The sequence below is a fragment of the Gavia stellata genome, chromosome 10 (assembly GCF_030936135.1).
Source record: "Gavia stellata isolate bGavSte3 chromosome 10, bGavSte3.hap2, whole genome shotgun sequence".
Classification (NCBI taxonomy): Eukaryota; Metazoa; Chordata; class Aves; order Gaviiformes; family Gaviidae; genus Gavia; species Gavia stellata.
This window is the reverse complement of record NC_082603.1, coordinates 8,424,841-8,452,140: the sequence shown is the minus strand read 5'-3', so window position 1 is coordinate 8,452,140 and position 27,300 is coordinate 8,424,841. Positions and strand designations below refer to the sequence as shown.

Below are 27,300 nucleotides of genomic sequence, written 5' to 3'. Positions count from 1 at the left end.
GGGAGGCAGCGGGGGGGCCACCAGGAGAGGGGGTCAGCCCTGGTGAGGTTGGGCTGAGATGTGAAGGAGGTATTGTAGGGTGGGATGTTTCTGTAGCACCAGGGGTCCCAGCCTGTCACCCTCCTAAAATTGGTGGGGTGAGAAGTGCTGGTGGTCTCAGGGCTTGAGGGAGCTGTGCTGCAGCAGATGCGCTGAGTGAGTGGTAGAGGCCTCAGGAAGGTCTCTTGAGAAAACCCAGAAGTAGGTTTGGGTGCTGGTCAGGAAGGAGGATGAAGGAAACCTGCCGGATCTGCGCCCGGGAGCTGTGTGGCAACCAGCGGCGATGGATCTTCCACACGGCAGCCAAGCTGAACCTCCAGGTGCTGCTCTCCCACGTCCTGGGCAGGGAGCTGTGCCGGGATGGCAAATCCGAGTTCGCTTGCAGCAAGTGTGCCTTCATGCTGGACCGCATCTACAGGTTTGATACTGTCATTGCACGCATCGAAGCTCTCTCCATCGAGCGCCTGCAGAAACTACTACTGGAGAAAGACCGCCTCAAGTTCTGCATTGCAAGCATGTACCGCAGGAACAACGAAGACTCTAGCACAGACGACAGAGCTGGGGATGGGACTGTGGACCTTTCTAATCTGCCTGATATACGGTACGCTGCCCTCCTTCAGGAGGACTTTGCTTATTCTGGGTATGAATATTGGACAGATCAAGAAGAGCACAGCTGCCATGCTTCAGAGGGAGCGAGTAACCGCTCACGGCGGTGCCGTGGCTGTGCCGCGCTGCGGGTGGCCGATGCTGACTATGAAGCGATTTGCAAAGTGCCACGAAAGGTGGCCAGAAGCATCTCCTGTGGGCTGTCCAGCCGGTGGTCGGCCAGCATGGGCAATGAGGAGTCATCTGTGTGCGACGCAGCAGAGTCTGCCAGTGCCAGAGGGCCTGTGGATGGGGAAAGCATGGAGGAAGGCACGCCTGTGTCCTCTGTTGAGTCCCTGGACACTACTGTGGAGACGAGCCCTCTGCAGAAGGACGAAGACGCGGATAAGGGGGTGAAAGGAAATGGGAAATGTGACGATTTCTCAGATGACCGCGTGACCCCAAACTCTTCACTGAGCGGGAACAGGCTGGAGCTGGCCCTCAGCTTGATCAAGGCTTTGGACTACAAACCCCTGCAGAGCCCCCAAGGCAGCAGGCTACCTATTCCTGTGAAGTCCAGCTTGCGCCCTCCCAAGCTCAGCCGTGACTTGGCAGATGGCAGCACTTCTGCTGGCTTAGTGTGTGCTGGTTCTGCCTTCCTGAATGCAGACAGAAAATCCTTTTCCAGAGCTCCTTTGGGTGTTCCCCTGGAGATTTCTGAACTGCAGGAGCTGTGGGACGACCTCTGTGAGGATTATATGCCACTGCGGGTACAGGTAGAGGTCATTGTGCCGCTTTTCAATTGAGCAGCATCCCTGCAGCCCAATGCTGTGCCCACTAGGGATTCTTCTGTGCTGAGATAATACAGATAGCCATGTGTTGCTGAACCCAGGGCTAAGAATAGGCAGCTCAGTCCTTTTTAGGTGTGCTGCCTCTCTCCTCTGTCATTCTCCTGTCGTCTGTTTCCTCCTTGTGTTCTGGGAAATGAACCTGTCCCCCCCCTCCATCGGCTCTCCCTGTGAATGCGGCCTGCTGGATGAGTCTAAGCTCTTCACATGCTTTGTCATTTTTCTGCTGAGAAGACACCAGTTTCACTTCAGCTTTCTCTTTAAGAAGTCAGTGTGACTTTTACCCACAACGAAAGGGAGTGTTTTAAGCTTCTGGGCATGTGTTTTTGAGCAAATGTGTGTTCTTTGTGCCTGGGTAATGGTTCAGTATCAGGAACGCCTGCCTCTGCAGATCAGGTGTCCAACCTGCCTGACGAGCAGATCTGTTCAGGGATCTGTGGCGCGTGCCCTGAGGAAAAGGTGTTTTCCTTGCAGGTGGATTTGTGCCAGAGGATGACTTTAGGGTTGGTATTCTAGATAATTGGTTTATTTTCTGATCCTTTGAAAAAGATTCATCAGTTAAAGGCAGGTGTTGCTGAGAGGCGATGAAAGCTCCTGCTTTCACGGGACTTCCTGGTGCTGTTCTCTGCCTCGATGGTAGTCCTCGTGTAGCTCCGGATTGCCTCTGTTTTGCTGGCTTTAATGAAATCTTCATTAGTATGCAGTCAAAAAGCTGAACTTGTAACTCCTTTACCACTTTCCTTAATGAATAGAAGGCCTCAGTCAGCTTCAATTCAGGAATATCCATGTCAGCCTAATTGCATTCCCATTAGGAGCCTTAGTGCTGTCTAATGCTCTAGGTAGCCTGGGGGATTAGAAAAATGCTTGTTTATTACTATGGCAACTGTGGCTGTGCTGAATTACGCTTCCTATTCGCCCAGCACTGCTTGCTGTTCTATCTGCTTGGGCGTTGCCCAGAGCTGTGTGCTTTTCCCTTGAAAGCCTGCTCAAGAGATGATGCTAGGGAGGAATGTAGAAAAAACTAATTTTCATCTGGTGCACAGAGGGCAGCCACTGACTGAAGACGTGAAGCAGGGCATTGCTGCTCCTGTAGTCTGTGTTGCTTGCTACTAATTTTTACTGCTAGGGGTATATTTACAGCGTAAAAATAGGCTTTCTCTTAACAGAATGTGGTGCAATCAATGTGGCATGTTTACAGCTTGGCTTTGTGTCATGCGTCACCATCCTCCTCTTGGAACTGCTTTAGAGGAGTTTCTCCAGCCTTCAGCCTCTGCCATTTGACTGTCCCTGCCAGCAATTCATCCTGCAGGATTTTTTACTGCCTGTTTCTTGCCGTGGCAGCAGCAGTTGTGGTCTTTGGTGCAGGGTCTGGCAGAAGGGGGAAAGCACTGAATCCTTTGGATGGCTTTAACAGCAAAAATGAGAAGTTGGATACAGCTAGGAAACTAAATGGTTCTTGTATAAATGATTTTTCTTTCCTTTTGTACAAGCAACACTCTTTCTAAAAGTCAGGTACTGCTGTCCAGCAATTCATGTGTGTAAATGCCTTTCTGGTAACGTGAAATGAACATGTAGGATATATAGGACCACGGTACCTTTATTGCTTTTGGGAAACTGCCGTTCTCCTTTAAATTTACTGCTGTGAGCTACAATGACCCAGAGATCTGGTGTCAGGGCACGTGATCTCGTAGGTACTGTCTCCTTGGGCATTTTCTTGAACCAGCAATTCTTCCTCTTCATCACCACAGCCCCAGGAAAATGCCACCAAACCCAGCCTTCATCAGATACACTCTTGCAGCTGCCTGCAGTGCCGTGCTGGCAGCAAGGGAAGCATTGCCCTACTGACAGCCAGTCTTTTACCCACTGTTCTCTGCAGATGTGAGTTTGGCATGCTTAGACAATGCCCTGATTATTATTCTTATTTTTTGAAGCAGTGTTCTGCCTAGGGTAGTGTGTGCTGACATTGCTGGAGCTGTACTGAGGAGAGATTGTCAGTAAAATGCTGATGTAGGAGAAACCGCTGGGGAGCCGTGCTCCTGACATGGCTGCGGTGAAGCACGAGGGAGGCAGCTTGGGCTTTGGGACTTTGGACTTCGTAGCTGGCTCTGCCTTTCCCCTCCCTGCTCTTAGCTCTTTGCAGGCTTTCTCCTTATTTTTCTTTGGAATGTGCAAATTTTGAGGAAAGGTGTGTTTTCCTTTTTTTTTTTTTTCCTCTGTTTTCTTTTCATCAACCTTATTTCAAAATAGCTGCTCTGTGACAGATTCCAGCAGCTTTCCCTGTCTGATCCAAAGCCTTTGGGCTGGGCAAATTTGAAATTACTTCCTGTGACTGTTTAAGTTTTCACTAAAATCCTAACAAAACATCAGGTTAAAGGGAAGCATTTCTTCTGTATGGAAGCTTCTGTATGTGAGAGGCAAGGCACAGGCCTCAGGGAGCTCTTCTGCACTGCCTGCCTTTCCCAGAGACAGCATTTCTGTGGCTGCTGAAGATGAGGATTCAGTCTGACAGGGCTAATTGGAGTCGGCTGTTGTTCTTCCCGCTCTGTGCTGCCTGGAGCTGGTGCTCCTGCGTGTGCTCTGACAAGCTCTGCCACATTCTCATAGCCTCTGCATTGCAACCCTGCACTTGCCAGGGCTCCCGCTTGAAACAGGCACCAATACAATCGATCTTGTATCGCTGATGGTATTCAGGATTACTTAACGAGTCCTGTGAGGGCTGGGGCGGGTGGCTGGGTTTGAATGCTGCACTCAGGAGTTAACAACAAGCTGGGTGGGAGGTAGCAAAATAGTAAGAAGGGATGAAAAAGGATTAGTGTGTGCTCAGCAACCAGGGTCTGGCAGGCCACGTGTCAGAAAGTAGGCTGTTTCCATTCTCAGTAAATGGGTATGTGTCATGAAAAAAATCTCAGCTGTGGCACTGAATTTGCTATGGCTTGTGGACCTGCAGGGAATCGCACATGGCGTGGGTGCTGGAGCATGGGGAGCTGTGAAGGAAAGCCCAGAGAGTCACAAGTGGAGAGGTTCAGAGTGGGGGGTGGCTGCCAGGTCATGGCAGGAGTGTAGCTGGTGGGAAGGATTGAAGGTTGTGGGCTTGATTAAGATGGAGAAGCTTGGCAGAACAGGGGAAGAAGGAGTTCAGTTCGGTGCTGGCTTTGTTTTGAAGCTTTCTGAAGCTGCCAGCAGGGGCACATGGGAAGGAGGGGAGGTGTCAGATATGTGGCTTGGGTGTGTGGAGCAGATCTGTCATCAGCCTGCAGACAGTGGTTAGAGCCAGACAAGCTGCTGGGTTCATGATATAGGAGTGAGGAGAGACAGGGAGCCCAACCGGAGCCTCGGGGCAGCAGGGCACTTCTGGCAGGTCAGGCAGTGCTACCCAGGTGAAGGGAGACATGGGCAGCATGGTGTTTCAGTGGCAGTTAGAAAAGCCCAGTGGGGTATATTTAAGCCCACGGTGCAAGGTCTCTGAGGGCTGACAGCTGAACAGAAGCCAGTGCAAAACTTGAGCCATTTCTCTCCCTTTTTTCAGAATCTGCAGGATGAACGTCAGCAGCCAACTCCAGGTGACCCTGCAGTGGGGGAGCATGTGTCTGATCTGTGTGCTGCAGAGCTGCAGGGCAAAATCCAGCAATTTGAAGCTGCCAACAAGGTATTTCTTCATGAACAACAAATTGGGTGCCTAGTGAGTCTGATGTAGTTAGTATTGGAGGATGCCTCCTAGGCTGGCCAGAGGCAGGCATCTGCACCTCTGTTCCAGCAAGGGTATGCACTGACACATGATTCTCAGGGCTGTTGTCTGCCAGCTTGAGTTAAAAGCATTTAAGTTTTTCTGCAGCTGTGCTGTATAAATTTTCCGTATTTATTTTTGCAAACCATTATTTTGGAAGAACTTCCCACTTGCCTGGTGAGCCTTCTGGGAGCTGATGAGGGAGAGATGCACAGGGCTATTTCCCTGCCTCTTGGATTTGCATGGACTGAGCCTGGTGCAGGAGAGGGAGGCATCTGCCTTTTGAGACAGCTGCCTTCTTTTTTGCAAGCAGTAAGGGAAATCAGCACAGAGGGGGTCCTGTTTTCATTTCAGTTTAAAGGCTTTCTTAGGAAAGAAACATACAGCTGAGTTGTCTTGAGGCAGATCAAATTTAACACATGTTGTGAGGGGTTGGTGTTCTTAGTTATGCTCTTGAACTCTAAGGTAAATTATACCCACTGGGAAAACAGAGGGATTAAATGGGAAAAAACATTGGGATGGGATCTTTATTTAAATCTGGGGACAGCTGTAAGCTGTTGGAGCTGCCTGGACCACAGAGGTTAACAAGAAATAGAGAGGCCCAAGGCCCAGTAAATGCAGTTGGAAGTGTTTAAACAGTTTAGGGGGAGTGTCTCTCAGAGAAGATATAACAGGACAGGTGTGTAAACTAATGAACAACAAGAGGAAATCATGTGGTAGTACCAACTCCTTAAGAAATTGAGGCTTGAGTAAGTTCCAAGGAAGATGCATATCATCCAAGACTAAGAATGCCAACAGGCGGCATGTTTAGAAAGGCTAACAAGCAGTTGCTTAAATGCACAACGTGCGCTGCGTCATGAACATTATGGTGAAAGCAGAGAACTGTCCTAAAACTGTTTGAGATGGTAGTCTCTTTAGGGTGAAAAAGTCTAAGGCAAAAGTTGCTCAGGTTGTAAACCAGCCACAGAGACTAGTGAGACATTCTCCTTTGCTTTGCAGCCGTGCTGTTGGCATGCTGGCCCTGGCTAGACTCTGTTGTGCTGAAGCCAGAACTTGAGGCTAAACAAGCCGCTGATCTGATCAAATGTAGAATTACCTAGACCAGCAGTTGCTGCAAGAGTGCCTGGGTGGTCGAAGGAGACAATAAGAGAAGGGGCTGGAAGATTGTAAAGAGGCAGCTGCAGTGCTCTGGAGGACCTCAGAAGCAAAGGGGACAGTTTTTGGAATGTGTAGGTTCTCCATTTTTTTTTTTTTTCCCCCAGATCTCTTGGGAGGTTTTTGGGCTGAAGCAGCCCCTTTCCTCTTAAGGGAATAGAAACAAATGATAGAAGCAGGGAAAGCTGCTGGGCAGCCTGAGCAAGACTCTCCTTGGAGTGTGTGGGAGGCAGTATGATATGTGAACCCAAGCCTGGAACCTCCGCTCTGCATGTGGGGGGTGCATCGGAGGGACCAGAAGCACTGGAATGGTCCTGTGGAGGGACTGAAGGCTTTGTGTTTAGTCGATGGTCTCCACCCAGTTCAGTATTTACAGACTCTAGAGGGAGCCACGTTGATCTTGATCTAGTGAACACCTGGGCTGTATGGACTTGAGTAGGGAGTGCAGGGAGTCCTAAGAGTGTTTATGTAGAGCATTAGGCAGGATTAAAAAAACAGCGTATTTCTGTCTTCAGTTGTTACAGGAAAAGCTGAATGAATTGAATTTTGAATTAAAATCTGTCCAAGAAACATCGCAGAGGCAAGATCGTACAATCCAGAGTCTGAATGAGGCCCTGAAGAGCAAAGAAAGTAAGGTAATAGTTTTGGGTGGACAGGGTGGTGCTCACCGAAAGGGGAAAGTGTGCTAGCCCTGAAAAGGAATGCTTAAGCCGTTGCTAGGCATCCTGGATCTCATTAAATTATTTCTTGCGAAGCTCTTAATTTTGTGTGATGCTGACGTGTCATAATCCACACGGGAGGCTTGGAACAGGAGGGTTTCTGCTTGGTTTGCCAATGGCTGGGCTTCCTATCCTTTGACTCGTAGGCAGAAGAGCTGTACCATATCATCAAAGGGCAGAATGAGACAATGGCCAAGCTGCGGGACATGTTGCACAAAAGCCATCTGGGACAGTTGCAGGTATGTCCCTGGAAAGCCTCAAATACATCAGTTTTCTTTCTGCAGGGATCTTGATTTTTGAATCCTTGTCATGAAGTGAATCTTTGAGTTTCTCTGCATCCCACTCTTGTTAGATGACAGAGAGCCCACTCTCATCCCAGGAGCAGCAAATGTCGCTGCTAGATCTTCAAAACACGCTTTTCTGCACCAAGCTGGAGGTGCAGAAACTGAAAAGAGCTCAGCGCCAGAAAGAGCATCAACTGGTTGAAGCCAGAAGAGCAACCCAGCTCCTAGAGACCATGGTGCATGAGGAAGAGCAGCAGAAAGAGGCAACCTGGAAACACAACCAGGTATGACAAGCACTTAGCCTGGAAGTCTCTGGGTTTACATGACTTAAGAAGCACTGCTATAATCAGTACTCCGCTCTCATTCATCATTTCTGCCTACACCAGTCTGGGCACACTTGGCTAACCCCTTGTCACGTGTGGCAGGGAGAATTCTCCCGCCTCTTTAGCTTCATATCTGAGGATTTAGAATCGTCAAAGACACGTGATAGTGGGTATGTTGTCACTTGTATGTCTTTCACTGGTGCAAATGTCCCGCCTCTTTTTGTGATGTTGTAAAGTTAATGTCCACTGCTGCACCAGTTAGCTGTGATTGACTGCAAAGCTCTCCTGTGGCCACAGCAAGGGGTTTAGGTGGATGGATACCCTGGGAAATGAAAGAACTTGAAACTTCATCACCATGGAAGTGTGTTTTGAGATGTGGAACCTGTAGTATTGCAGAACATTTTTGGCTGTTCCCACAGCTTTTGTTGCTCTTTGCTTCTTCAGATTGGCCTGCTGTTTACAGGTCTGTTGAGGACTGACTGCCAAGGTATGTGCTTTTCCCTCGCAGGAGCTGCGTGCTGTGGTACAGCAGCTGCAGGCAGAGCTGCAGGACAAGGCTCAGCAGCTCCAGACTGTGGAGTGGGAGAAATGCCGTGAGCTGCACGCCCAGGAGCAGAGAGTTCAGCGTTTGAGTCAGGATTTGGCTCGCAAGGAACAGCTTCTGCAGGTGAGATGCAGAAAGATTCAAGTTGAGCATAACTAGCCAGGGCCCCTGCTCCTCCTTTGGTATTTGGTGATGCAAAGTCAGTCTGTAGCTTTCACGCATGCCCTTCAAAGAAGGGTAGGAAAGAGGTGCTTCTGGGCTCCCAAGATGAGGAAGAAGGCACTGGTAGTTAGCCCTGATTCTCCTGTGCTGCTCTCTGGAGGGGTTCTGGACTGATAGTTGTACTAGAGGTGTGTGTGTGTGTGACCTCCTAGGAATCAAGAGAGCTTCTGAAATGCCATCAAAGCTTGGACAAGAGCCCTGCAGCCATGAATGCCATGTTGGAGAAACTGCAGCAGCGAGTCAGTGATAGGGATGCTGCTCTGGAGGTGAGCACAGTCTGTTGGTTGATGTCTCAGTTTTCCCTGAGGCTCAGCCTTTGGGCTACCATCAGTGGTGCAGTCCCAGGCTGACCCCAGGGGTGACCATGTCTTCTACATGCTCCTGATGGCTCAGCCTTCCAGAGGAGCCCTCTGAAAGGGAGAGCTGTGGTGCCCCACAAATGAGCGGTGGCCTGCAGAGCCCTACTACCCCATTCTGAGCGATCATCCCCTCTCACCCTAGCGAGCAGTAGATGAGAAGTTCTGTGCGCTGGAGAAGAAGGAGCAAGAGCTGCAACAGCTCCATCTCTCAATAAGGGAGCATGGAAGTGACCTGGAGAGGCTGCGCAATGTGCTATCCAGCAACGAGGCCACCATTCATGTGAGTGCTTGTTACCTGGGCATGTGGAGTCCAGCTTGGCTGTGCTGTGGTGCTGGACAAACCTTCCCGTGAATGCTCTGGTTGTTGCTGGGGAGAGCAGCTGCAGGGTGTTGGCCTTCCTCTGGCCCTGTGTGTGGGGCAAGTTCCTGGGTCACTTATGTTTCTGGGCTGGGTGTAGAGGTGAGTGTGGTGTCTGGAGAGGACAGGGGTGAATCTATGTGACTCCACTAGCAGGAGAGACTGGTATTTCCAGTTCTGCTTAATTCAGGATAAAGTCTTTGTCCCTGGTTGAGCTGCTTCTGTTGTGGTCCCCAGAGCCTGGAGAGCCTCCTGAAAGCCAAAACCCTGGAACTAGAGCAGATGTCAGCGACCTGCCAAAACCTCCGCTGGCTCAAGGAGGAGATTGAGGCCAAATCCTGCAACAGGCAGAAGGAGCAGGAGGGGATCATCCAGCAGCTGCAGACCTGCCTGCATGACAGGAACAAGGAAGTGGAGGTAAGGCCTTAGCTTGGCTTCATGACCCTTTGGCCAGTTTGTCTGCAGAGAGAGTGGTCCCAAACCAGAGCCTTTTGGCTGCCTGCCTCTGATGAGGGCAGTTGAACTTGAACCTGTACCCAGTGCTTTGGAAGCTGGCTGCTTTTGGCACCTGTAAATACCTGTGCTTGCTGAGATGCTGCTCTCTCAGCTACACCAAGGCTGAAGAGCTGTTCCTCCCTGAACAGCTTGCAGTTTGATGTCTCTCCATCTCTCTGTTCCTCCCCGTTGTTCAGGAGCTTACAGCAACTCTGCTGTGCAAGCTGGGCCCAGGACAGAGTGAAGTAGTAGAGGAGCTGTGCCTGCGTCTCCAGCACAAGGAGAAAATGCTGCAGGATCTCCTCAGTGACAGGAGCCATCAGACCATGGAGCATGATGCTGAAATCCAGGAGCTGCTGCAGGCGTTGAGCACCAAGGAACAGCAGAGTAGAGTGAGTTGTGTGCAATGCCACCGTGGGGAGGCTGGGATGGATGGCACTGTCTTGCATTAACCAAATGGAAGCTGCTGTCTGGCTGCTGTTGATGTAGCCTGGTGAAGCTGTTGAGTGTTGAAGAACCACAGGAGATCCCATGAGCCATTTCTAGGTTGGTCTTAACCCATCACATGGGAGCAGTTATGAAGCAGCAGCTCTTGTAGCAGTGTTCAGGTGTCAGGTCCCTGTCATTAAGTGGACTGGGCAGGGTTTGTGTGAGTGGTGGGGAAGGAGGTGCAAATCCTCCTAGATATCTGTGCTCCTGAGCTTGGGGCAGCAGAGGGGCTGTGGGAGGGATGCTGCTTTATGTGGGTTTTACCAGACCAGAAGCACAGACTCTGAGCTGTTTCTTGTGTAGCGCAGAAGTCTGATGAAGCTCTGCTCATCGCCTCTTAACTTACACGTTAGTCAAACTAGTGCATGGTCCTGGGCATGTAAATGCCATTTAAAGAGCCATAGTTCCTACTCTGCCTAGTCTTGCACACTGGGTGCAGTTCGATGTTACCCAAGATACTTTGCATTGAGTTTCCTTTCATAAAAAGGGGGCTAAAAAGCCAAGCACTGTCTCCTCCTCTTTGTCTGTCCTCTGTCTTTCTCCTCTCCTGCATGGGGTGTAAGAAACTGAGGAGCTTGTTCCTCTGTAGGCAGAGAGGCTGAGCCTTGCTGCAGCTGTCTGACAAGCAGAGATGGGAGGGCTGCAGTAGAGTTGCTGTGAGTGGCCAGGAGCAGTGGCTCCCAGGCTGGTTTGCAGATCAGATCTAGTCTCGAGTGACAGATAACTATTGAGATGGTTTCCCTTTAGTCTGTAGGGAAGGTGAGGGACAGGCGTCCTACCCCTGGTCACAGCCCTGCCTTTCCCTATTTTTCCCGCTCAATCAGACGGCTGCTGAGAAGATGGCGCACGCTTTGGCTGAAAGGAGCTGCGAGTTACAACTCCTACGCCAGCATGTGTTGGGGAAGGAGCCTGTTGCGACCCAGTCAGCTGGTACCAGGCTATTGAAGCAGGACAAACAGCCTATGCAAGTAAGAATCGTGCACTGTGTTTCTCTGCCTGTGGCCTTGGGGCTCCAGAGAGAACTGATTACAACAGGAGGAAATGCGAGAGAGGGGAGCACCATAGAGAATGATAGAAATGAAAGTGAGATTAGGGAAGAGACTTCCTATAGGAGGAGGAGAAGAAACTGAGGAGCAGAAATGCTGTCTGGATGTTCTGATCTTAATTCCACCAGCCTTTGTCACTCAGTGTCTCCTTGCATTTTGATCAGGCAGTATTTGAGTCTTTAGAGCATGTGAGAGTATGAAAGAAATCCACCCTCTGACCTTCCAGCATTGACCCAGTCCTTCCTTGGGCTGGGCTGCCTCGCTGTATTGTAATCCCCTCCCTGACATTGTCACATTCTGGAGGGGACAAGAGAGCTAATTTTAGGTCCCACTAATTCTTGGCAGAGCCTGCTGGCTGTTTGCTGTCTCTTCCACTATTGGAGTTGGTATTTTTAAAGCAGCTTTGCTAAAAACCCCTTTGAGGTTGAACACAACTCCGAAGCTACATATGCCATGCTCCTGCTTGAGCAGCTGTTAATGGTTTATCGGTGAGCTGGCATGTTGAATGTTTTTAAGCAGCTGTAAACAGGTTGCTCATTTCTATTCCCAGGATCAAAGTGAGCTCTAGAGAATTCCAGGGATGTGTATATGGGCCGAGCTCTGTTTTTTCCTTCCTGTGTGGTCCCTCTTGGGCCACATTCTTGGATGAAGATGTAGGTCTTTGTAGAGTCTCAGTTGAAAGATGGGTTTGCTGCAGTTGAGTGAAACCTGTTTAATCCTTACTATGAAGACGCTCACTGCCAGCAACCTCCTTGTGCCAAATAAAACAAGGCCAGAGCCCTTGGTGCCCACACATACAGCTTCTAGGTTGGGCACAATTCACTTGTCCCTGCTGCCTGGCTAGACCCCCTTCATTGGTTTCTCACACTTCAGAGCATCAACAAAGCAGCCAGCAGCTTTGCTGCAGTCCTGGAGCTCTGGGGAAGCTGCGAGTGCTAGGTTCCCCGTAAAGGTGCAAACCTGGAGGCTTTTATGTTTACAGGAAATACTGCAAAGAGCTTGTGGAGCTACAGCCATTGCCAGACCCTCACAGGGGGACAGCAGCTGCAGGACAGAGGGAGGTGAGTGTGGTGACAGCTTCTTTCAAGGTCCCCAAACATGACTAGGACTTTTTGCTGTGGGTGAGATGTGGTTACATGAAACTGTGAGAGAATAAAGAGCTTTGAGCAAGAGTAAGTATTTTGGAAATAAAGCTGTGCCTCCTCTTCGAGTGATGGTTCAGGGATGTCTGGGGATGGGAGTATGGAAAGAGAAAGGCTGGTGTTGGGTTTGAGATGAGGTGCTTCCACTGAAGAGCTGACACTGTCCAGTGAAGGGTTTTTGACTTTATGGTTCAGGCTGGGCTGAGACAAGTGCAACTGGTTTGGGTTTTGCCTTGGGGCCAGGACACCTGAAGTTTGCCAGGGGTGGGACAGCAGGCCTGGTCTGTTGCTGTTGCCTTGGGCTGCTGTTTAAGGATCAAGCAGGGAAGAAGAGTTTTTTCTAAGAGGCAGTGTGAGGGGGAGCGCAAGCATCGTGGACCTTTCTTGCCAAAGAAGGATTCTGTCTAATCCCGGGGTCAGAGGGAGCAGCTGGCACATGGTAACCCTGCAGTAACCAAGCTGTCTTTGCAGTTACGACGTCAGCAGCAGAACTGGAGAAGGATCTTGTTAATGCCAAAGAGGAGCTGGAGCTAATGGCAAAGAAGGAAAGGGAAAGCAGGGTGAGCTTGTGATGGAGCCTGTGCTGATCTCCCTTGCTTACAGGAGACTATTGGGCTCACTGGAGGTTTTGGACCCCCCTATTTTGAGGGTACTGCCAGTGAGAGAAGTGGGGCAGCAGCTTGTAGTGGGGTTTTGGCTTTCTGGAGTCTTTCATGGACTTCTCTTCCTTCCCTAGCGGGAGCTCACTGCTCTCCAGTCTGTCGTGGCCACGCAGGAGGAAGAGCTGCAGGTGCAGGCCTCGGATATAGAGTCCTTGACCAGGACCATCCAGATCAAAGAGGACCTCATCAAGGTGAGATAACATGCTGTGCTCGTCAGTACTGCATGGGAAGGCTGCAGTGGAGTCTCTTCTTTCCCCACATCCTCTCCCTCATGCTCAGTCACTCACACTGAATGGCAAGACATAGAAACCAAGCTGCAGGCTTTCTGTGATAGCGTGAGTAGGTACCCCCCACTAAGGAGCAAGGGGCCTCTTCAGAGTAATGTGGCTGGCTGTCCATGTATGGTATTGCTGCTGGTTTGCCTACAGCCCTGTGTGTTACTTTGGCCAGAAGGCAAAGGCCCCAAACCCCCAGAGTGTTGTCATTTGGCTTTTTGCTCCTTTTGTACAAACACCCTTCTTCAAGAGTCCTTGAAACAGAGTGCACTGTGTCCCTTCTCAGTTCTTGCTCCAGGCTGTTGTCTGTGCTTAATACACTCTGGGTGCTTTGGCATTTCTTTCTTAGGAGACCTGGGTCTTTCCAAACACTGGAAACTTTTGGCAGTTGTGTTCCAGGGAGGATTATGAAGGTCCAGCTGTCCTTGTTACTGATCCCTTCTTCACTGAGCTCTCCTGCTGTTGGTTTTCAGGATCTGCAGATGCAGCTGGTGGATCCCGAAGAAATTCCAGCCGTGGAAAGGCTGACACAAGAAGTGCTGGTGCTTCGGGAGAAAGTGGCCATAGCAGAGTCACGAGGACAGGAGGCTACTGGAAACAGAAGGCAGCAGGTAGTGTGCCACGTGGGGCAAGCTTGGATGTGTTTATATTTCTGCTGGTGCTCAGTTATGAGGCTTTGTTTTCAGCCTTTGAATATGCCGAGATGTGCTTGTTCTTGGAAGCTGGCTGTGTACGATAGGGGGAATACAGAGGAGAGGATTGGTTCCCTTTAGCACTTGTCTTAAGGGCAGAGTCTTTTGGGAATCCAGGGGTGACACTGATCAACTTCATCACTTGGACACAAGCAAGAGAGGAAGGGGAAGCTCCTGTTTCTCTGGGGCAGCCAGATGCCTCCTTCAGATTTCTGTCTCTTTTAAAGTGTTGCATCTTGTCTCTTCTCTCCAACCAGTTGTTACTGATGCTGGAAGGGCTGGTGGCTGAAAGGAATCGGTTAAATGAGGCTCTCCAGGCAGAGAGGCAGCTGTATGGCAGCCTGGTAAAGTTTCACACGCACCCAGACAGGTAAGTGAGGCTGCCTTGGTGCCGTGCTGCCCTGCTCCGCTGCTGGGGCAAGCGTGGGTGGTCCAGTGGGGCTGTTCCTGAAGCAGTGATCATTCTGCAAGTCTGAGAGCCCTCAGTGGGAAAGAGGGAATCCAGGCAAAGAACCAGACAAATTGGACTCTGGGAGTCCAAGTTTTGGGCTGCCTTCTTCCCTTGAAGAGGCTGCAGTGGCCAGCTTTAAATGCTACGTAAACTCCCTGTGTTGCCACTTCTTGTTAAGGCCCTGGGGTTTCCATCTCTGTTCCCTGACCTATGCCTTCCCGGCTCAGCTTCCCACCCACACTTGGCCACCTTTCAGAGGCTGCTGTCAAATTCCCAACCAACTGTTGGGTTGATAAAGATCTATCTAGGTGCTTATCTGGGCGGTTGTCCCGCAGCGCAGTACGGCCTGCATTCTCTGTCCTCCGCACTAATCCCCTGCCCTTCATGGGGCTGCAGCCTCTGGGATATTTGAGCTACCTGATAGCAAGAGAGCACATAAGTGGAGTGCTTGGGTAAGTCTTGAAGAACAGCTGTGGCTAGGAGTCCCCTACCATGGGCTGGAGCCTTTTTTGGGGATGGCTGTGCTCTGGGGAGGTTTAGAGGTGAGGCAAGAGGTGGCTGAGCTGCCTGGGGAGCATGCAGGGCCTGTGCCTGGAGTAAGTGGCAGTCCCGGGTGGAGGGGCCAATTCGGTGTGCGCTTGCCACAGCCTGTCTAACCCTCTTCCTTTTTGTGCGGCATGTCCACTTAGCACTGCAAGAGACCACACTCTGCAGGTGGAGTTGGAGGGGGTCCAGGAGCTCCGGGGACAGCTGGAAGAAGCTCTTGGAAGAAGCTTGGAGCGTTTGAGCAGGCTGGAGACGCAGGGCACTATAGGAGGTGGGGAACAGGAGCGTGTGAGAGTCCTACCCCAGCATGCCTTCTGAGCACTGGCGCTCGCCCGCCTGCCACGGAAACGGTTCACTAACTGAGCGAGCCTGTCTCACTGACTCTGGGAGGGTTGCTTTGGTACTTAGTAATGGTACGATAGAACTGGTGCAGGGCTCTTTTGTTTTATTTTTGAGCTGCTTCGGAAACGGTGATCAGTGCAATCCACCTGTGTCTCGTGTATGTTCCTGTCTGACTCACCCTGGTGGCCACTGATGTATTTGCACATTCAAATCATTCCATTTTAGTTGATTTCCCTCCATGTCCCTTCTCCTCCCACCCCCATGGGCCAAATAAAGATTCCCTTTCTCTGAAGGAAACGCCAAATGTTCTCTGTCATCTCCCAAGTGCATGAGTGTGAGTTTTTGTATTCCCTCACTGTTTTTCTTACCCAGTGACATCCCCCTCTTGGGTTGATGGTGGCTGGCCTAAAAGGAGAAGGTGTATATGGAAAAGTGGGTTCCAGAGCCAGAGAATTTGAGAAGTGCTGCAAGACCTGGTGCCCTGGGGCTCTTACACTGAGTAAGAGTCTGAGTGTAGAGCCAATGATTCATTTTATGCTTAAACCAAATCCTACTCCAGTACTGATGATTTTACTGACTTTTTTTTTTCACTAATTGTAAGTTTTCTCAGCCTGACTTGCAAGGGCCTTCGAAGGAGAGCTTCCTCCTCTTTTTGACAGATGGTTTGGGGTGACTGAGACCTGTCCCTGCTCCCAGGGTCTGGGCTGGGTCTGCTCCCTCCCTTGTATGCTCACATCTCACTTAAAGGCTCCATGTACCCCTTGGGCAACGGGCAGGGCCCTATTCCTGCTTTGCTGGGGACAGTCCCACTTTGCACCACTGCATACCTTTTCTAGGGCATCTTTCACCTCCTCTGAGTGTTTGGTCTGGCATGAGAGATGAAAAACAATAGCAACAGCTTTCTGATAACCAGCGCTTCCCCTGAGCAGTGGGCTATGGATCAGCTGTCTCGTACTTGATCACTTCCCAAGGTGGCAAGAGCAAATTTTGTACCTCTGAGCATCTGTTTCTGCTTGCTGGGGAAGCTGAACTAGGAGCAGGTGGAGCAGAAGAGCTCTGTCTTGCTGGGCTGTACCACCTGGACCTGTGACTGCCCTGTTGCACATCTTGTGACTGCTTCACATGGCAGCACCTATCCCATGCCTTGCACCCGTGCTGAGGTCTTCTCTTCCCTGCCTCAGACAGGGATAGGAGGCAGAACAGCTCTCCCTTCACACGCAGCAGGTCAAGCACTACTCCTCTGGGTCCACACCTAGCTGTGGGTGAGTTCAGCAGTTCTCACGTGGCCTGAAGTGACGCAGCTGGTGGCTGCTGGGCAGCTCTGGTACTTGGTTAGCTTTTCCTTTCTTGTGTTTCATCTCATACCCTTCCTCTCACTTCCTTGTGTAGCACCATCTTCTCTTTCTCCTTCTGCCTCTCACTTTGTAGGAGCCTTTGTGTCCCTGTCCTTATCTTTCCTCCTTCCCTCCTCCATCCTGGCTCTGATGCCCAGCTGGCTCCCTGGTCCCTTGGGTACCATGGAGCCCAGCACCAGCACAGACTCCTTGGCATGGCATGAGGGAAGCCTTGGCTGGTGCTCTGGCAGCTTCCATATCTTCTTGTGTGTGTTTTGTTATATATCCATCCCTGGCCTCTGCTAGCATCACTGATGTAAAGTGCCCCAGAGGGGAGCATTACCCTAGGCTGAGGTGTCCCAACTTTTCTGCTCTGTCCTTTAGGGCCTCCTTTCATCCCTGATACACCTGGTTGTGTGCTCCTCTGCCCCACAGAAGGACCAGCCTGAGCATCTCATGCCCGAGAGCACCCTCTGTTGAACTGTGCAGTGCTTTGTGCTGTCTCATAGCTCTTTGTGGAAGTCTCTCAATTTCCCCAGCGACCTTGCTTCCCTTCCCTTGTTCCCAACAGTGTTGGAGAATTCCAGCACAGCCAGTGCACCTGAGTGTCCTCCTGTGCCTGTGGGCCATGTGCAGTTTTCAAGCCATGCAACTACTTCTCTCTGCCTTCAGGCTAGGTGTGAGAGCAACAGGAGTTTCTGATAAACAACGCTGCGGTTGCATCTCTTGTCTCTTTTGCTGGTAGTATGCAGAGAGCTGAGCAGCCCCCGTCCCTTTGAATTTGCACCCTGGTGTGCTCCTGCTACAGTGGAGGGTTCAAGCACTTGGTGAACACCAGCCTGGGCACAGTCTGCTCTATCTACATGTTTCTCTGTTCCCCCAGCACCAGCTTCCTCTTCTTCCCCTGTTTTGTTTTTTTTTTTTTTTTTTTCTCCTCTTGAGGTTTGTGCTCCCTTTTTCTGCCCCAGTCCTGGAGCATTGCGAGCCGTGCAGCACTGTGAACGATGGTGAGAAGTGGCGTGCTGTGTCCTGGCACGAGAGGTGGTTCTCCCATGTCCCCAGAGCACCTGTGCTGGCTGTGAGCCACGCTGCCCTGGCCTCTCAGCCATGGTGACCCAGCTTGAGAGCCATGTGCATGTGTCCCTCACCCCTCTAGTAAAGCCTGCACCGAGGTTCTGCATCCCTTCGCCCTTTGGGGCCCTGCAGGCATTGAGCTATACCCCTAGGTGGTTTGTCACCTGGCAGGTGGTGTCCCTGGGGGCTCACAGGGCTGTGCTTTGGCTATGCTGAATGCCACCCATGGAAACTGCTTCTTCACAGGGGTGCTGCTGCCACTTCCAGCTGCTTCTAGGCATTTTGCTCCTGGAACAGTGCTTCTCCGTGATGGCTGCCCTTGCTCCCTGGGGCACGTCTGTTTCAGTGACCAGGCTCCACTGTGCAGGGTCATGTCTGCCCAGGCTCGGCAGTGAGGTGCCTGATGTTTGCAACCTCCTGACAGTTGCTTGTCATGAGTGGGTCTCCTGAGTGTGCCACCATCTATGTGCACAGCGTGCTGTGCAACACCTGCCCTGCTGCAAGGTGTGCCCCTAGCTGGTCCTCAGCTCTCCCTCCCAGGCACCGTATGCTTCCCTGCTGGCTTCTCCTTCACCAGCGATGTTTGGCCTCTCTCCTTCTGCTAGGATTTCTCTGTGTTCCCCCTGCACCTTGTTCAGCCTTGCCTGTGAGCTCCAGAGCTGATGGTGCTGCATTTGGCTATGGGCAAAGCAGCTGCGTCTCCAACAGGGCACAGGTGGCTGCAAAACCTGGCCCTGCCCAGCCCCAGGGGCTGCTCTTGGGCCCTGCCCCAGCTCTTCTCTCCTTGGGGAGGAGAGGGATTGGGGGGTACACCCATGCATGACCCCAGGCAGTCTAAGCCTAAGCAGAGCAGGTAGGTGGGAGGAAGACTGCCCAGGCAAGGGGTGCAAGCCCTCACCCCTGGCTGTGCACCAAGTGGCCGGGAGCAGAGCTGTATGCAAGCAGAAAAGCATGCTCCCAGCTCAGCTCTGTGGGGCAGGGTGGGCCCAAGCCCCCTGCACACTGTGGTATGGGACGCAAGTGTCCCTTTAACTCTGCTGCAGCTCTGCAAGGCCAGCGCAGGGCTTGCAAAGAGCTCAGTACCATGCATGGCAGCAGGGCTTGGGTGGTGTGGGCAGGGCGGCTGTTGGTGCCCTCCCTGAGCTGCCCCTGCCTGGGCAGGCCATCATGTGGGGTGCACCCCTGCACGCCTGCCAGGTCAGGCAGCACCAGTGAGGCTCCCTGCCTGAGCATGTCCTGCTGCTGCTGGCCATGGCTTGTGAAGTGGCCACAGGGTGGGTGGCATGAAGGCATGTGTGTTGGGACAGCAAGTACAAGGTGGTGTGAAGGCAGAGATGTGGATGGGGCAGGTGGCATTGCTGGGGTGCTGTCCCTGGGGCTGCAGGCAGCTGGGGCTGTCCTCTCCCTTGGTGCAGGGTCAGCACAGGGTGCTGGGTTGGAGCTCCAGCATGCGGAGAGGGTGGCAGGGCACAGGGACAGTGGGGAGACCTCAGTCCTTCTGGGAGTGCCCTGGCATCAGGTACAGGGAAGAGCAGGCACCTGCCCTGGGGCTGCCCACAGTGGCCATAGGCATCACCAGGGAGGAGGAAGCAGAGATAGTGCCACCACTGCCACAGCTCTGAACTCTTAATTGTGCTGTGCTGTCCCCTAGGTCAGGCCACGGGGACAGATGCTGATGATGCTAGCACCAACTTCACCAACAGCATCGAGAAGGAGGCAGCCCACAGCGCAGTGACCCACCATGTGAGTCGGGGCAGCACGACACTGGGAACAGGGTGGCAGAGTTGGGCACTGCGCCTCTGCCCAGCTGTGTCCTAGCATCTTTGGAAATGTCCCTGTCAACCTCTGCCTTTGTCCCTCTAGATCAGCCCCTGGGCCCCTAGGGAAATTGGGGGCACCAAGAGGGCTCTGATGGGGAGCACGGCACCTGCTGTGCCGGAGCGGGAGCTGCAGGCGGAAGAGGAGCTGCGGGAGCTGAAGGCGCAGCTGGAGGAAGCCGGCTTCTCCTCTGTCTCACACATCAGGCAAGAGCCCTGGGATGCTAGAGCTAGCGGGTAGCAGTGGCTTGAGGGAGATATCCTGCATCCCGGCTGCTGCCTGCCTTTCATAGTGCCTTGTGCTGCCCCCAGGAAGGCGATGCTGAGCTTGTGCCTGGAGAATGCGGAGCTGAAGGAGCGGATGGGTGAAGCCACATCGCTGCTGGAGAGTGGGGAGCAGGAGGAGGCTGGACCAGGCGCCCCCCCAGTCCCTGAGCCCCGCAGGCTGCAGCGGAGGAGCCGCAGTACCCTTGGGGACCGCCCGGCTCGTGGCAGCAGGGATGACCAGGGGCTCACGGCAGAGAGGGGAGATGTGCCTGCCAAACGCCCAGCGCTGGAGGCACAATCCCAGGATGATGTGCCCAAGAGACGCTGCCCTGGCACCCCGGGTGGAGGGGATGGGAGCCACGTAAGTGCCCTGGGCACAAAGGACTGGGATGGGCATGTTGATGGCGGTGGGGAGCTCACAACCCGTCTCCTCTCTGGCAGACGGAGGGCATGGCCCCTGGCAGGGACTGGCCAGGGCTGGGCGCGGAGCTGCGCTCCCAGGTGGAGCAGGGCCAAAGGCAGTGCCAGGAGCTGCAGGACAAGCTTGCCGCCTCGGAGGCCACGGTGCGGGCACAAGCTGAGCAGCTGGAGAAGTACCACGTCCTACTCCGTGAGTTAAAACCCCAGGCGGGATGGGGGTCTGTGCTGAGCCTGGCGTCCCCTGTGCACGGCACTGTATGTGGGGCAGGGATGGTGAATCCTACCTGGAGGGGGACCCTGAGCTCATGGTGCTGCCCAGCAGGTGAACCCCACGCCCAGCAGCTCAGCAAGCAAGTGCAGGTGGACTTTCAGGACCTGGGTTACGAGACATGCGGGCGAAGTGAGACCGAGGCTGACCGGGATGAGACTACCAGCCCCGGTAAGGAGAGCTAGGGCTCTGTGGATCCCTCTGCCTTGCCCACCCAGCATGGGGAAGTGACACCATGCCCTGTCTCCTCTGCAGAGTGCGATGAGCCAGATGTATTCAGCGAGCCCAGCCTGGGTGAGGAGCTGGGGTCCCCGTGCCGGCCAGGGATCCCCAGGGTGGGCAAGGCTGCCCAGAAAGCCATGGCCACAGCGGATGTGGGGGCCCTGCACCAGCACATACAGGACCTCAAGGCACAGCTGCTCAACGCCAACAAGGTGATCCAGAGCCTGCAGCGCCGTGCCCGCTCTGTCTCAGTCACCAGTGGCTATGCCTCGGGCGCTGAGCGGCCCCCACCAGGTCCCACATCCCTGGACTCCCCAGCCCACAGCCTCACTGACGAGGACGAGGGCTGGCAGTCAGATGGCCACAGCACCCTCTGCCCACCTGCCCTGCGGGCACACCGTGACCTGCAGCACCTGGTGCACCGTGTTGCCCTCCTCGAAGCACAGCTGCCCGCAACCAAGCCTGGAGGCATTCTGCCCAAGGAGCTGCAGTCTGCCACCTGGCCAGGGTATGGCCATGGGGACTGGGGCCAGACAGGGGGCTATGGGGGTCTCCAGGGGTTGCCCAAGGTGGTGGCTTCTTGTTGCATGCTTTTCCCACAGCCGGGCTCCAAGGGCGTTTGTGCGGTGGGGCAGGGCTGTAGGGGTGGACGGTGCACAGACTCCCCCATGGCACCCTGTCCCTGCCATGCTCTCTGGGTGGTCTGGCAGCCCTGTGGACCCCCTGCTTGCTGATCCCCCCTAGGAAGTACGACTCGCTGATCCAAGCGCAGGCTCGGGAGCTCTCCCACCTGCGGCAGACACTGCGGGAGGGCCGCGGGGTGAGCCACAGCCTTGCCCAGCACCTTCACGATGCCCTGCGGGCCTTTGAGGAACTCCTCCGTGGCACTGACATTGACTACTACCTGGGCCAGGGCTTTCGGGAGCAGCTGGCCCAGGGCAGACAGCTGGCCGAGAGGCTCAGTGACAAGCTGGGCACCAGTAAGTACCTTTGCGGTGGGCGTCGTGGGGCATGGCAGGACGGGAAGGGATGCTTTGATGGGTGCTGTGAAGGGCTGGGGCCATTCAGACACTTTGTGCTGTGTGGGCTACCCGCTTCAAGCTGGGCTGTCCTGCTATGGCTCTGTTTGGGAATGGGCAGCCTGGGGCCTGGGGACTGACTGGCTCCTGTCTGGTTTGTTTTTTCAGGAGATCAACAAGATGGGGAGGATAAAACCAGCCACGAACTCCTAGCACTGAGGTACCTATTCCCAGGGAGGGCTTGAGGGACCTGCTCTGTGTGGGCACCCCAGGGGCTATTGCTGCTCTTGGGGTGAGGGTCTGGGGTCCCCTTGGGGTCTCTGCTCCAGGTGGGCATCCCATCCTGTGTCTGCCTCTCCTCTGGGGATGGGGAGCTCCAGGCAGCCTTGCAGCATGGGTGGGATGTGGCATGTGGGGTGTCATGCTGGAGCATGCACAGCACAGCAGGGAAGGGCTGTGGGATGGGGTTCATCCTGTCCTGCCAGTCCTGGTGATGGGCCACCTCTGCAGGCTCAGCCGGGAGCTCCAGGAGAAGGAGAAGGTGATCAAGAGCCTGGAGGCAAAGCTGCAGGAGCGCTGTGAGTCTCCAGGCAGCAGCCGCCCGCCCTCTGAGTTGTCCCGCTCTGCCACCAGCGCCTCCTTTGTGTCGGAGGGGCTGGAGCCCTGTTCCGATGGGGACGTGGCCAGCGAGTGCAGCCAGTGCCGTGAGGAGCCCGCCCGACTCGCAGGTACGACGGGGTGCCCGGGGGCCACAACCATGGGCTGGGGACACGCAGTTCCTCTGTAGCTTGCAGGTGCCTGCAGCAGTAGATGCCCGTCAGGCCTGGGCCAGGGCTGTCCGTGTGGCACCATGCCCCGACACCAGCCTGGGGGTGGTGAGCACACAGCACCTGCAGCTGCAGGGGAGCGTCTTGGGAAGCCCTGCCATGGTACCACAGCCCTGCAAGGCTGGAATCTGACTGGTCTTGCATGGGCCGTCCCAGCCCGCGGTGCCTCCAGACTCTGGTTGGGGAGGAGGGCTCCCTGCCAGCCTGAGGCAGAGCCGCGCTAACATCTCTGTCCGTCTCTCTCCTGTTTCTAGGCCTTCAATTTGATTTCTTGTCCAAACCCGTTAGTGCCCCCCTGCCTGCTCTGGCCCCTGGACTGTCCCCCTTCCTGCCTGCCAGGCCACCCCCTCCCACCACTGCCCCGCTCCTGGGCTGCTGTGGGACCCCCATCTGCTCCCTGGCTGAGGCACAGCAGGAGCTGCAGGTGCTCCGGAGGCAGCTGGGAGAAAGTGAGCGTGTGCCTCCGGCATGGGGTTGGTCCTGCCTGCCCTGCATGCCATGCTGTGCTATGCTGCATGGCCCCCTGCCCTGTCTGACCTGCCTGTCCTGCCCTGGCCCTTCTCCTGCTCCCTGGGGCCACTGCTTTGAGGCTGGGTTCCATCACTCTGGCTGGGGGATGATGGGGACGTGTGGGTCTCATGTACAGAGGACCTGGTGGGTGGGATGGACATAGCCTGAGGCAGCACTAGCCCTTGGTGTGGGCACTTGCACATCTAGGGCTCCTGGGAAAGGGCTGGTTTGGTTAGTTGTTTTGTAGGAGTGGGGCTGAGACCCTCCAAGTCATGTCATGTAATCAGCAAGCCCTGGGAGAGCCTCTGCTCTTCAGGGGGAATGGGTTTGACTGGGACAGAAGGTCAATAATGGGGGATCACCATGGGGGGACATGTGGCTGCACTGTTGGGCAGAGCAAGAAGGGGGCAAAAAGCACATGGTAGGAGTGTGTTACCCCCATTCTTCCTCCTTGCTCCTTGCCTTCCTCCTCCTCACTCCTTTGCCCTGTACATGCAGGTGTGAAGCTGCCTGTGGCACCAGCAAAGCCCACAGCCCCACTGGGCCCCATTGGAGAGGGCAGCAAAGCCCCAGTGTCGCTCTGCCGACACAGTGCGCTGCAGAGCCTGGCTGAGATCCCCGGGGCCAGTGAGACCCACACCCTCTGGGATGTAACCCCTCCCGGGCAGCCGCTTTACGGGGCCCGGCCATCGGGGTACCCCTCCAGCCAGAAGCTAACAGGTAAAGTCCATGCTGGAGGGCATGGGGGCATCTCGACTGGGTGTGGGGGAACAGGGAGGAGATCCAGCACCAGAATGGCTGTGGGACATGGCTGTGGTATGGGTTAGGATAGTGGGCATGGCATGGGGCAGGCACCACAGCCATCCCTGCCCTGAGCCATCTCCTCAGCTGCAGCAGGGGCAGACCTGCTGGAGGAGCACTTGGTGGAGATCCGCAGCCTGCGCCAGCGCCTCGAGGAGTCCATCTGCACCAACGACCGGCTCCGGGAGCAGCTCGAACGTCGTCTGGCCTCCATCGGCAAGGCCAGCGGTACAGTGCTGCACTGGGGCTGGGGCTACTGGGGAACCCTGCGCTCTGGGGGGGCCCAGGCTTTGGCACACCCCATTGCACAGGGAGGGCACTTACCCCATGCACGGTGAGGTGTCAGGAGAGAGAATCGGCACAGTCCCCCCTTTGCAGGATTGCCCAGCGATGTCTATCCCCGGGGGCTGAAGCCAGGGCTGCAGCTGAGTGGGGAGAACCAGGCTCTGCGTGAGGACAACCGGACCCTGCGGCTCCAGTGTGACCACCTCTCCCAAGGTAGGGCCAGGCCACCAGCATCCTGGGTCTGAGTCCCAGAGGGCACTGGGTGAGTGGGGTGGCAGTGACACCTCCATGCTCTCTGTCCCCAGAGCTGGCGCGGGTGCAGGAGGCACTCCTGGCTGCCTGCTCCCGGGCGCGGGAGGCTGAAGCAGAGCTGGGCCAGAGGTGTGGGAAGCAGCAGAGGCTGGTGGAGGAGCTCGCCGAGCAGCAAGAAAGCATCCGGCAGCTCCGAGACGAGCGGCGCTCTCTGCAGGAGGACAGCAACAGGTAAGGCTTGGGGCATTGTGGCCTTGGGGCCAGCAAGGCTGGGTGGTATGGCTGGCCCTGGACCCATGTGTCATCCCTCTGCAGGCTGCAGCACATGGTGACGCTCCTGCAGCAGCAGTGTGAGGAGCAACGCCTGCTCCTGCAGACCTTGCGTGCAGAGCTGCACATCTACGAGAACCTCCCTGGCCCCTCGGCTGAGACCCGTGCAGGTATGGGACCTGCACCCAGCACCCCCAGACGCCACCACCAGCCCCAGCTCTTCTGCCCAGCTCCTCCTGGTCTTGGGGTGCCTGGCCCCTCTGCAACCCTTGGGCTGTCCCAAACACCTCTCCTTGTCGTGGCAGCAGGAGGGACATGGTGGCCCTGCAGGCAGGCAGCAAGGGAGGGAAGGCCCCTCAGCTGCCCCAGGCATGGAGCTATGGCTGTCCACAGGGGCTCAGATGCTTCTTGTTCCAGGCTGCTTCCCATCTCCTCCAGTAAGAGATGTTGGCACGAGCTCAGCAGCTCCCCACTTCTCTTCACTCCCTTGTGACGGTGGGTACCAGAGCCTCTCCGCATGCATGGAGAGCCCAGGGCAGAGCCAAGCTCCTGGGATAGGATGGGGAGGGCCACAGGGGGAGCAGGCAGGGGTCCTCACTCTGGCCTGCTTGTTTCCCAGAGCCATGTGGGGCAGACCCACTGGTGAGGAAGAGTGAGGGACCGACAGGGGCTCACGTTGTTGGACACCTGGACACCTACCGGGCCCTGGAGCAGCACATCCTGGAGGGGAAGGTGCTGGCCTGTGAGCTGATGTGTCTCACACGCCCGGCGCTCGGGCTGCCCAACTGCCCACTCCCGGGAAAGGAGGTAAAGTGCGGGCAGGATGGGGTTGGTGGTGGCAGGGGGACGGACCCTGCTCTGTGCACCATGCATAAAGTGGCTCCTGAGCCCACTATCAGCCCCGAGCCTTGCAGGGCTGGCAAGCAGCAGGTAGCGTCCAGCCTGGGGGCTGTTGCCGGTACTGCCCTGCAGTGTTGCGCTGGGCACGGCGAGTCCCCAGGTGCAGAGGGATGCAGGTGCCCCAGCAGCACCCGCTCCCGCACCCTTCTCCCCCAGGCCCTGGGGTGGGCAGGCGCGGGGCACCTCTGGGGCAGCGCCAGCACCCTGCACCGCGTCCTGGAAGAGTGTGCGTCTCTCCTTGCTGCTTTCTGGAGCACCGTGCTGCCCATCAGCCCTGTCCAGCACCAGGGCAAGGTAAGCACCAGGCTGGGGGCTGGCAGGGCATTGGGTCTGGATGCTTGCTTGCTGCTCATTGCACTCATCTCATCCCAGGAGCAGGCACTACAGAGTGAGATTGCAGCACTGCGGGCCCAGCTCTCCGAGAGGGAGGATGCTCTGCGGAGCACAGCTGAGAGGCTGCGCAGCACTGCCCAGCTCAAGGACAGCATGGAGCAGTTCATTGTGAGCCAGCGTACGTGGCCTGGGTGGTGTCCAGCTGCGGGGTGGCACAGCGAAGCTGGCCTGGTCCCCATGTGCCTGGGGTGGCTCAACAGCACAGGCACCTCTCTGACCCCATGCCTCTCTCTCTCTCTCGCAGTTACCAGGACCCACAATGTGCTGCGCAAGGCCAGGATGAACCTAGAGGTGAGTTTGTCCTGGCAGCCAGTATGGGATAGGGGTGGGCCCCTGCTCTGGTGAGCCCTGATGCCTTGGGGATGGGCACAGATGGCAGACACCCCGTGCTCTGCTAGCAGAGTGGTGGCTGATGGGGGTGCTGAGGGGCCAGCTGGGTGCAGTGTGTGTGGGGGGGACAATACAGGGACCCATTTTCTTTGGCTGTCCCAGCCTCCATGTCCATGTTCCCAGGGCACAGCAGCCCTCTGGCGCAGGCCTGCCCTGGCAGTGTTCCCCCTTATTGCCACGTGTGCTCTCTTACCAGGTGAAGGCCCAGCAGACCCTGCCTGTTGCATGAGTCCCAGGCAGGGCCAGGAGCAATGCCCCCAGCTGCAGAACAGCCTGCTGGCTGCCAAGCCGTGCCACACCGTAGGGCTGGAGTTGGACCCTGCCCCTGCTACTGCTGAGGGCTGGGGTGGACAGGGTCTGGGGTGCCCAGTGCTGCACAGTTAGTGGGTTTGGGTTTCCGTGGTGGTTGCATGCCCTCCATCTGCCTTTGCTGGGGCATCACAGCAGCAGCTGCTGCCTTGGGCTTTGCTTGCCCCATGCTTCAGCGTTTGCCCCCTTCCACCCATGGTGCTTAGAGCGGGGTGTCACAGCCCTCCACACTGAGCATCTCTTGCCCTGGGACTTGGTCCCCTTTGTAACCCTGCTGTGTACCACTCCCTGCTCGTGGATGTATGTATATGTACATAGATAGAGGTATCGGAGCTGCATTTTGGGGGCTCCCCAGGCATGTTGGGGCCCCAGTGCGGGAGGAAGATGTAAGAAATGCCATATTCTGTTCAGTGGCTGGAGAGCCCCCAATAAAGGTTTCCTTTGGGTTGTGATATTTCTGGAATGCCTGTCTCTGCAGCCATGCTCCCCCCTCCCCAAGCTACCCTCAGCACAGAGTGCCATAGGCACTGGCTGGCCCCAAGGTGGGGGGGTGGCTCTGAGCCCCACCCCAGCACCCTAAGGGCAGCTCTGTGCCCCACCAGGCACTCCCTTCCCTCCCCTTGCTGCTCCAGAGCCCCCCGC

At 55.2% G+C, this 27,300-nt stretch overlaps 1 protein-coding gene across 1 annotated transcript; it reads left to right on the top strand.

Moving 5' to 3' along the window:
- The first annotated feature begins 195 nt into the window (after positions 1-195).
- LOC104256112 (myomegalin) lies at positions 196-27,110 on the top strand. Its single transcript, XM_059822155.1, has 38 exons — positions 196-1,400; positions 2,523-2,561; positions 4,999-5,118; positions 6,867-6,986; positions 7,217-7,309; positions 7,423-7,638; positions 8,186-8,344; positions 8,596-8,709; positions 8,945-9,082; positions 9,398-9,577; positions 9,853-10,047; positions 10,969-11,112; positions 12,173-12,251; positions 12,804-12,892; positions 13,069-13,185; positions 13,743-13,880; positions 14,219-14,331; positions 15,102-15,229; positions 19,360-19,500; positions 19,585-19,732; positions 19,838-20,153; positions 20,234-20,402; positions 20,535-20,651; positions 20,736-21,210; positions 21,447-21,682; positions 21,890-21,941; positions 22,232-22,449; positions 22,803-22,997; positions 23,557-23,778; positions 23,947-24,087; positions 24,238-24,357; positions 24,399-24,627; positions 24,712-24,836; positions 25,084-25,161; positions 25,286-25,860; positions 25,939-26,077; positions 26,204-26,250; positions 26,546-27,110. Exons 1-38 carry the CDS (start codon positions 270-272, stop codon positions 26,576-26,578), a joined length of 7,089 nt encoding a protein of 2,362 aa, XP_059678138.1. The 5' UTR covers positions 196-269; the 3' UTR covers positions 26,579-27,110.
- The last annotated feature ends 190 nt before the right edge of the window (positions 27,111-27,300 follow it).

What these genes read in the sequence shown, in the direction of transcription:
- LOC104256112 (XM_059822155.1), top strand. Translation starts at nt 270, where the DNA reads ATGAAGGAAACCTGCCGGATCTGCGCCCGGGAGCTGTGTGGCAACCAG. An exon ending in CAGTCTGCCACCTGGCCAGG is followed by an intron (nt 21,211 to 21,446) that starts GTATGGCCATGG and finishes GATCCCCCCTAG; the next exon opens with GAAGTACGACTCGCTGATCC. An exon ending in GGAGCCCGCCCGACTCGCAG is followed by an intron (nt 22,450 to 22,802) that starts GTACGACGGGGT and finishes TCCTGTTTCTAG; the next exon opens with GCCTTCAATTTGATTTCTTG.